This window comes from Salmo salar, chromosome 09 (assembly GCF_965601325.2).
Source record: "Salmo salar chromosome 09, fSalSal1, whole genome shotgun sequence".
NCBI classification, from domain to species: Eukaryota; Metazoa; Chordata; class Actinopteri; order Salmoniformes; family Salmonidae; genus Salmo; species Salmo salar.
Genome location: NC_138299.1, coordinates 26,642,501 through 26,652,500, shown reverse-complemented (window position 1 = coordinate 26,652,500; position 10,000 = coordinate 26,642,501). Strand labels below are relative to the sequence as shown.

Here is a 10,000-nt window from a genome sequence, read left to right as displayed (position 1 = left end):
TGTATATGTTTCATCATGCTCTGTAGACTGATATCAGAGTGGAGGTTGCCCTCTCAAGGTCATGTCTGAGATAAAGTGGACTATAAAACACATCTGGTATAAACATACACGCATATACACATACACACACACACACACACACACACACACACACACACACACACACACACACACACACACACACACACACACACACACCACACACACACACACCACACAAATACACACTCAAACATCAGATACAAACTCAAACAATCCCGTTTGATTTCTCTCTCTCACACACACACACCCTGGCAACCCCCCCTCCCCCCTCCCCCCCACACACAAACACAGTCTACACACACACACACACACACACACACACACACACACACACACACACACACACACACACACACACACACACACACACAGGTTTGAGATTGATAGTAGGGCTGAAGACCACTAGAGAGAGCCTTGCACTTCTCTGACCGTGACATTACCACAGTCAGCAGTGTGTGTGTGTGTGTGTGTGTGTGTGTGTGTGGACTGTGTTTGTGTGTGTGGGGGGAGGGGGGAGGGGGGGGGGGGGGTTGCCAAGATTCTAAATTTAAAATGAACTGATTGGAATTCCCTCCCACCCCAATGACTTAACTGAGGGTTCCAGTATCATGTGAATCCCCCCTGTGAGTGCATTTACTGTATGTGTCTGTGTGTTTATTTGATGTGTGTTGGTGGAGGGATATCACAGGTAAGGGCATCCTGCTTCCTCTCAAGGTTTCTTCCTTCCAGGAAGTTTGATTGATTTATTGATTAGGGCAGGTGTGTGTACAGGTGAGGCCTTGAGGAAGCGGAGTAGTTGATTATCTGTTTGATGTTTTCTATAGTTTATTAGTTTTATAATCCTCCTACAATCTGATGGAGCTCTGAAGTCCACTTCACACGTTATCTATATTGGATTTAACACGACAACACACCTCAATAAATAACAACAAGGTCAGCAGTAAAACACATCCACACACACACACTCACACACACACCCTCCGTTCCCGACACCATAGGTGCATTTGAGTTGAAGAGTGAGTCCCAAATGTCCCCCTATTCCTATTTTAGGGCACCACTTTTAGACTCAGGGAAAAAGGCTCTGGACAAAAGCAGTGCACTACAGAAGAAAGGTGCTATCTAGAACCAAAAAGGGTTATTATGCTGTCCCCATTGGAGAACCCTTTTAAGAACCCCTTTTGGTTCCAGGTAGAACTCTTTTGGGTTCCATGTAGAACCCTTTCCACTGTGAGTTGTACCTGGAACCAAAAGGGGTTTTACCTGGAACCAAAAAGGATTATCCTATGGGGTCAGCCACAGAACCTTTTTGGAAGCCTTTTTTTCTAAGAGTGTACTGTATATAGGGGGTCATTTCAGATCTAATTATGTTGATAAGGGAGGGAACCTGATCCATCCGTACCTACCTGTCCTCCTTTCCCTACACTACACTACAATCCCAAAGCAGCTCTCCTTTTCCACTCTTTCCTCCTCTCCCCCTCTTCTTACTGACACCTCAACCCCCCGCCCCCTTGACTATTTTTGACCGACACACTCATTCAGACAGCTGGACTCAGAGTACAAATCAAAACAACCAGGGCACGCACACACACACACACACACACACACACACACACACACACACACACACACACACACACACACACACACACACACACACACACACACACACACACAAACACAAACACATACACATACATCAAGAGACACGGTCAGGACAGAAGCGCTGACACACAAGCGCGCAGCACAGCAAGGAGTTGCTGGGTACAACAGGACAGACGTGACTGGGCCAGAACCCAGGCTGAGAACACAGACGGACAATACACACATACACACTCTTGCAGAAGATAGTGCACACCTGTTAGAGCAGTGGAGATGACTGACACGTCTGCAGCTGAAGAGGAGAAGGACCCTGATATTGAACTTTTTGTCAAGGTTGGGGGTGTGTGTGTGCCTGCGCGTGTGTATTTGAGGATCATGTCTTTCTGCTGTATGATTATCTGCTGCGTAGTGTGTGTGTGTATTGTTGTTGTTGTTGGTTTCCCGTGGCACAGGGCCAGAGTAACCCAACACGCATGCGAGTGTTATCTCTGTCCCCTGTCCCCTGTCTCCCCTATACCTTTCTCCTCCTGTTCTCTGCTGCCCCCTCTCTCTTTCTCTGTCTGACAGATCAGATCTACTGAGTTATTTCTGGTTCTCTAAGCAGTGAAAGCAGGAGGTTAACTGGTTAAATGGTTCAGTCATGTTGTGGCTCTAGTGTTGCCAGACTCATTCTTATGAGACTCATTTATACCTATTCATAGCTCCCTGATATGCAGGTCTAATGAGGTAATGGTAGTTGGTATAGTGGGGTAGTTAGTATGAGGTAGATTTGGGCGTATGTTATGCTAAATAAACAATGGATTTGCATTAGCGTTCATGTTACTTGCCTCCTGCCATTTTGAGGTGTGTACTGGACTGTTTGGGGGTAGTTAGTGTAGTTGAGGGGAAGTTGTAGTAGGGGTAGTTATATTGTGGTGTAGCCTATATGTAGTCGGCCTTTTAGTGGTTAGTTACCGGGCAGTGTGTGTAGTAGTAAGATATGTATTGGTTGATATTTAGCTGGTATCTGAGGTAGTTCTAGGGGTAGTTAGCTGTATATGAGGTAGTTCTAGGGGTAGTTAGCTGTATATGAGGTAGTTCTAGGGGTAGTTAGCTGTATATGAGGTAGTTCTAGGGGTAGTTAGCTGTATATGAGGTAGTTCTAGGGGTAGTTAGCTGTATATGAGGTAGTTCTAGGGGTAGTTAGCTGTATATGAGGTAGTTCTAGGGGTAGTTAGCTGTATATGAGGTAGTTCTAGGGGTAATTAGCTGTATATGAGGTAGTTCTAGGGGTAGTTAGCTGTATATGAGGTAGTTCTAGGGGTAGTTAGCTGTATATGAGGTAGTTCTAGGGGTAGTTAGCTGTATATGAGGTAGTTCTAGGGGTAGTTAGCTGTATATGAGGTAGTTCTAGGGGTAGTTAGCTGTATATGAGGTAGTTCTAGGGGTAGTTAGCTGGTATATGAGGTAGTTTTGGGGTAGTTAGCTGGTATATGAGGTAGTTCTAGGGGTAGTTAGCTGGTATATGAGGTAGTTCTAGGGGTAGTTAGCTGGTATATGAGGTAGTTCTAGGGGTAGTTAGCTGGTATATGAGGTAATTGTAGGGGTAGTTAGCTGTATATGAGGTAGTTCTAGGGGTAGTTAGCTGGTATATGAGGTAATTGTAGGGGTAGTTAGCTTAGTACGGTAGGGTAGTTATGATGTGATAGTTGTTCCAGGGCAGTGTGTCCAGTGAGGTGTGTAATGGAAGGTTGATATATTATTCATGGTGTGTCTGGTGTCCCCTTACAGGATCCTTTTTCAGCCATCGCCATTGTGTGTGTGTGTGTGTGTGTGTGTGTGTGTGTGTGTGTGTGTGTGTGTGTGTGTGTGTGTGTGTGTGTGTGTGTGTGTGTGTGTGTGTATGTGTGTGTGTGTGTGTGTGTGTGTGTGTGTGTGTGTGTGTGTGTGTGTGTGTGTGTGTGTGTGTGTGTGTGTGTGTTGCCAGTCTGACAAGGCCTGAGTGTATAGGGCAGTGATTTTAGTAGCCTAAAGGTTACAGGTAGCTGTAGTCATATTGTATTGTTTTGAGATCCATGCACAAATTGTGCAACTTGAAAAGGGTATGATACTGGCTCAAGCAATATTTCAATAACTGTATGTGTACTAATGTCTGCAGTGTGTGTGTGTGTGTGTGTGCGTGTGTGTGTGTGTGTGCGTGTGTGTGTGTGTGTGTGTGTGTGTGTGTGTGTGTGTGTGTGCGTGCGTGCGCGTGCGTGCATGCGCGTGTCCGTGTGCGTGTGCGTGTGCGTGTGTGTGTGTGTGTGTGTGTGTGTGTGTGGGCAGGCAGGGAGTGATGGGGAGAGTATAGGTAACTGTCCGTTCTCTCAGCGTCTCTTCATGATCCTCTGGCTAAAAGGAGTCGTCTTCAACGTCACTACAGTCGACCTGAAGAGGTAAAACACACACGCACACACACACACACTCTCAGATATACACTAACCCATCTGTGTGTGTTGTCCTATAGAAAGCCAGCTGACCTCCATAACCTTGCTCCAGGCACACACCCACCCTTCCTGACCTTCGAAGGAGAGGTGAAGACGGACATCAATAAGATAGAAGAATACCTAGAGGACATGCTGGCTCCACCCAGGTACACACACACACACACGTGCATGCACACACACTGTAAAAAGTCTAAATAAGATTGTGTTTGTTAACGCTGGTGTTCCTCAGGTACCCTAAACTGGCAGCTAAGAACCGGGAGTCCAATACGGCAGGAAACGACATCTTCGCCAAGTTCTCAGCCTACATCAAAAACATCAGGCCAGAGAACAACGCAGGTACAGACACACACACACACTTCACTGATCTAGGTGGGTTGCCTGGGTTTGTGTGTGTGTAGTAATGTGTGTGTGCATCCTGCAGTTCTAGAGAAAAGTCTCAACAAGGCATTAACCAAGCTGGATGAGTTCCTTCTGTCCCCGCTGCCAGAGGAGCTGCAGGATGGCAGAGATGTGGCAGAAGGGGGGTCTATACGGAAGTATCTAGACGGAGACACATTAACACTGGCCGACTGCAACTTACTGCCCAAATTACATGTTGTCAAGGTATTATTCCTATTGTTATTATCCAACTACAGACAGAAAGTGATGATCAACCAATTACAGAAGTGGACTGTATCAAGATACAGTATCTCTTTACCTTTGGTGTTTTATTCAGATCTGTTTGTGTCAGGCTGTCTGTTCCAAGATTTAGTGTTGTGCCCTAAACTCTTATGACCTCAAATAACACCTTCTGCCCATACAGGGCACTCCTTTTGGCCAGAGTCACCGATAGGTTTATATGGTTATGGTTACTGTATCAGAAGTGATTGTGACTCTCTCCATGGTGTGTGTTCTGTCTCCAGGTGGTCGCTAAGAGATACCGTAACTATGAGATCCCTGCAGAGCTGCGGGGTGTATGGCGTTACATTCAAAATGCCTACAGGCGAGACGAGTTTACCAACACCTGCGCGGCTGATGCAGAGATAGAACTAGCCTATCAGGACGTGGCCAAGAGGCTGTCCAAGTGATAATGCCTGGAATCATTACTCTGTGTAGTTTTTCTAAATGAATAAAATCAGGTTTCATTAAATCCAATAAAATAAACCAGACTCAGTCATATAAAACCTATTTTAGTATATCCTGCTTTCTTTCAGACTTCTGGACTTTTAGACTTTTACTCTAATAATTGTTTTTTTTATATAGTTCCAGCTGTCCCACAAAAATACATTTTCAGAGCAAGGGTGGCGCAGCAAGATGATCAAGAGGTTAATATTGCAAGATTAACTTAATTCAAGATATATGATCTTCGATCTTTATAATATGTTAATATTTGAACCGTTTTATTACAGTAAATTGGAGCAAAGAGCAGTAATCTAGGATGAAGAGAAAGTGCTATTTGAATGGATGAACACAGTATTGATAACACACAGTATTTTTGGCCACAGTAGATTTCAATGAATAGTTGGTTAGTAGATGAATGAATGATAGGGCATGTGATTGTGAAGTCCAAGTGTTTTCCCAGACTGCACCATCCTGTCACAGAGTTGTTGTGTGTATTGTAAAAGCAGGAATTGACAACAAAGTGGTCATATAACTATACTGATTTGATCATAAGTTAACAAATGTCAATGAGTGTTATTGCTCTAATTTAAATAATAAATCTATTTTCTCATAAATGAGTTGTCTGGACTCTTTACTGTTACTCAAGTAATTAACATTCTCTTCTATGAAAAAATAAACAAGTGAGTGTGGGAGGGTGCATGCATACAGAAACCACATGCTCTCCCCCTCTGCTGAATAAATAATGATGTTGTTACAATGTGGAGGAGATGATAGTTATGACTGGACATGACAGGAGAGGAGGGACAGAAACAGGCAGACAGAGTGCCCTAACCATAAAGTCTTGCACTACAACATGCACTGAACCAGTGATTCATTTTGTTTTCCTGCGCCATGATTCTGGCATTGAACAAATCATCCTCCTGCTAGGCAGTTTCAGTGGTGCAGTACACTTAACACATCTCAATTCAACTTGTTATGGAAAGATATGAAACGTGATGGGGTTTAGAAAGGAAACATGTAGGCCTAACCTAACCAGTAAATAGTGGACTTCTGAGTTTTCAGCACCATGGACAATGGAATGTATTCATTTGATGGCTCTGTTCTAATCAAATCGAGACCATTTTATTTTGTTTGGAACTGAATTTATCAAACCTGTTTTCATTAAACCAATCCTTTATTTGATTAAATTAATTACATATTATTCAATCCATTAGCTATTCATTTATCATTTTTTGTAATTTCATAGATAACTGTTTGGCATCAGACAATAAAATAAAACACAATCGACCAAACATACCTGATAACCGATAATAAGCCTACCCATTACCAACAATAACCATAAAATAACACTACATAACCATAAAACTCAGAAGTACATTTTGTACGAGTACATAAAACACACACATAGAACTACATAGAGCTACGTAGTGCATCTTAGTATGATTAATGGGAACAAATATAAATGTAAAGACACAGGCGTAAAACACTAACCATCAGGTTTTGATTGATTGATTCTTGATTGATTTATTGATTGATTGCACCATCCTGTCCGAGTCAATATGGCCTCCACACAGGCTCCTCCCCCCTACTCTCTGTTTGATTGGCCAGCCCGGCAGTGGGGGCCTGGTCTCCTCCCGGCCCAGAGGTAAAGTGGTTTGTCCTGTCCCCCTCTGGCAGTGAGATGTAGTGGTTGGTCCCGGCAGAGGCTCCATAGTAGAGGATGGGGCTGCTGCTGGGCTGGAAGAGTCCACTGTGGGAGTGGGGGGGGAGAGTGGGGAAAGGTGGGGGCAGGTACGGGGGTGGAGGGGGGGTGACGGAGTAGGGGAAGGAGGAGAAGTGCATTCTGGGAGTGGACGAGAATGAGGAGAGGGGGGGAAACGGGCGATCAAACCCAGCAGCCAGGTCACACACACCTGGAAAACAGACACACACAGGGTCAGAGGGCACATCACTGTGTTACTGTGTGTGTGCATGTGTGCATGCATGTATGCCTACCTGAGAGGCCAGTGGTTCTTGAGGATGAAAAGGGGTAAGATTGATCATTGGTCCAGGGGGGGGAGGAAAGGGGCCTAGAGTCTGAGAGAGGGAAGGCTGGAGGGAGAGATAATGAAAGGAGCAGGGGATAGAGAAAGAAGGAGGGAGGGAGACAGGGAAGGAAGTGAGAGAGACAGGGATGGAAGTGAGAGAGACAGGGAAGGAAGTGAGAGAAACAGGGAAGGAAGTGAGAGAGACAGGGAAGGAAGTGAGAGAGACAGGGAAGGAAGTGAGAGAAACAGAGATGGAAGTGAGAGAGACAGGGAAGGAAGTGAGAGAGACAGGAAGGCAGTGAGAGAGACAGGGAAGGAAGTGAGAGAGACAGGGAAGGAAGTGAGAGAGACAGGGAAGGAAGTGAGAGAAACAGAGATGGAAGTGAGAGAGACAGGGAAGGAAGTGAGAGAGACAGGAAGGCAGTGAGAGAGACAGGGAAGGAAGTGAGAGAAACAGGGATGGAAGTGAGAGAGACAGGGATGGAAGTGAGAGAGACAGGGAAGGAAGTGAGAGAGACAGGGAAGGAAGTGGGATAGACAGGGAAGGAAGTGAGAGAGACAGGGAAGGAAGTGAGAGAGACAGGGAAGGAAGGGAGAGAGACAGGGAAGGAAGTGAGAGAGACAGGGAAGGAAGTGGGATAGACAGGGAAGGAAGTGAGAGAGACAGGGAAGGAAGGGGGAGAGACAGGGAAGGAAGGGAGAGAGATAGGGAAGGAAGGGAGAGAGACAGGGAAGGAAGTGAGAGAGACAGGGAAGGAAGTGGGATAGACAGGGAAGGAAGTGAGAGAGACAGGGAAGGAAGGGGGAGAGACAGGGAAGGAAGGGAGAGAGATAGGGAAGGAAGTGAGAGAGACAGGGAAGGAATTGGGATAGACAGGGAAGGAAGTGAGATAGACAGGGAAGGAAGTGAGAGAGACAGGGAAGGAAGGGGGAGAGACAGGGAAGGAAGTGAGAGAGACAGGGAAGGAAGGGGGAGAGACAGGGAAGGAAGGGAGAGAGATAGGGAAGGAAGTGAGAGAGACAGGGAAGGAATTGGGATAGACAGGGAAGGAAGTGGGATAGACAGGGAAGGAAGTGAGAGAGACAGGGAAGGAAGGGGGAGAGACAGGGAAGGAAGGGGGAGAGACAGGGAAGGAAGGGAGAGAGATAGGGAAGGAAGTGAGAGAGACAGGGAAGGAATTGGGATAGACAGGGAAGGAAGTGAGATAGACAGGGAAGGAAGTGAGAGAGACAGGGAAGGAAGGGGGAGAGACAGGGAAGGAAGGGAGAGAGATAGGGAAGGAAGGGGGAGAGACAGGGAAGGAAGGGAGAGAGAGAGAGAGACAGTGATGGAGGGAAGGAGTAAAAGAGCAATGAGTGTTTCATATAGTTACTAGTATCTCATGAAAATATCAGTAATCTTTGGCCCATCGGTATACACAGAAAGAGTTTTACTGCTCTGTTTTCACCTCTTGTTGGAGGGTTGGTGATGTTGTTGAGGGGGTGGAGACTCTGCATCGGCATGGCAACCCTGAAAAGCCCTGTTTTTGGACCCACCTCCAGCTTCTGCCTGTGACCTATCAGAGAGCAGCATACACAAGTAGTTATAGCCCTCTTTAATCAGAGAAGGACACAGATGTCCCTGTCAAAAACCTGAGTCTGTGTGTGTGTGTGTGTGTGTGTGTGTGTGTGTGTGTGTGTGTGTGTGTGTGTGTGTGTGTGTGTGTGTGGTGTGGTGTGTGTGTGTGTGTGTGGTGTGTACTCACGGCGTGGCTCTCTAGGTCCATCTACAGTAACTTTGATAGCTCTGTGGTACGTGGCCACCTGGGGAGGACTGGTGAACACGGTTATGGTCAGATTAAAGCTTTTACCTAGAGAGAGAGAGAGAGAGACATGTTAAACACACACACACACACACTCTGTTGTACACAAACACACACAAACACACCTCTCCCACTGCGTCCTACAAAGCGGAGGTCATTGAAGCGTGCTGTGCGTGATGTCATCAGCGTGGTGGCGTTCCGTAGCTCAGCTGAACAGTTCTCATCATTCCCTGCCATCACCGTGACTAGAACACCGTCACTTACATCACCCAGGGCAACCACCTGGAGAGGGAGGACGGAGGGGGGATGGAGGACAAATGAAATAGGGAGGGAAAAGATGCTCAATGGTCCCCTCACTAAACCTTTCAGTACCTCTCCCATGTGCACACTGTGTACTTTAAACACTGGCAAGCTGAAAGAAGGGGACTTTTATTTTGACATGAGGTCAAGTGATGACGACTCAGAATCCAGACTTTGTGTGTGTTACCGTGAAGGCACGTGGCAGAGTCTTGTTGCAACGCCAGTGTGCGGGGAGGCTGGACACCAGGAAGTTGGGGCTGTCGGTGGGCCTGAACTCAGCAGGAATGTCCCCTGTACTCCGGGGGCCACTGTCCTCATGCTGAGCTGTCACTCCCACTGTCCCATCTCTGGTCTTAACATGGAGCGGTGGACTGAACCTACGGCTAGTGATCTGGGGATCTGGATGAAGAAGCAACATGATGAGACTCAATCTTCATTAGCCGACAAGCAAAAAGCCTTCTGAAGCCACAGAGGCCATAGAACAAGTCACATCTGCTAAAAAACCCAGCTATGGCTGCATTCAACGGGCTAGTAAATAACGTTGTTGGGAGCATATAGAGTGCGCAACTTTCTTTCTTGTCATTCATACAGTACTGTATTGTATACATATTTAAGTATTGTAAAAAAAAAAGTAAAAAGAAGGGTTAAACAGCACACACACACA

The 10,000-nt window shown here is 46.1% G+C and overlaps 2 protein-coding genes across 5 annotated transcripts in view; one reads left to right on the top strand and one right to left on the bottom strand.

The window, feature by feature from the left end:
* Positions 1-5,821, top strand: part of clic5a (CLIC family member 5a) — a 7,183-nt gene extending 1,362 nt beyond the window's left edge. For 3 of the 4 annotated variants that reach the window (XM_014210595.3, XM_014210594.3, XM_045723300.2), the window contains 5 exons: positions 3,946-4,055; positions 4,127-4,252; positions 4,336-4,442; positions 4,528-4,709; positions 5,009-5,821. In XM_014210595.3, the coding sequence (XP_014066070.2) occupies positions 3,946-4,055; positions 4,127-4,252; positions 4,336-4,442; positions 4,528-4,709; positions 5,009-5,173 (690 nt within the window). In that variant the 3' untranslated portion in view covers positions 5,174-5,821. Of the gene's footprint in view, positions 1-1,770; positions 1,975-3,945; positions 4,056-4,126; positions 4,253-4,335; positions 4,443-4,527; positions 4,710-5,008 lie in introns of those variants that run through there. The other variant, NM_001141833.1, reaches the window with a different exon arrangement.
* A 544-nt stretch (positions 5,822-6,365) lies between these two features.
* LOC106610915 (RUNX family transcription factor 2) overlaps positions 6,366-10,000 on the bottom strand; it is a 5,488-nt gene continuing 1,853 nt past the window's right edge. The window contains exons 2-7 of the mRNA XM_045723526.2: positions 9,524-9,735; positions 9,162-9,318; positions 8,980-9,084; positions 8,683-8,790; positions 7,203-7,298; positions 6,366-7,120 (exon numbers count right to left, since the gene is read on the bottom strand). Of these exons, the coding sequence (XP_045579482.1) occupies positions 6,762-7,120; positions 7,203-7,298; positions 8,683-8,790; positions 8,980-9,084; positions 9,162-9,318; positions 9,524-9,735 (1,037 nt within the window). The 3' untranslated portion in view covers positions 6,366-6,761. The remainder of the gene's footprint in view (positions 7,121-7,202; positions 7,299-8,682; positions 8,791-8,979; positions 9,085-9,161; positions 9,319-9,523; positions 9,736-10,000) is intronic.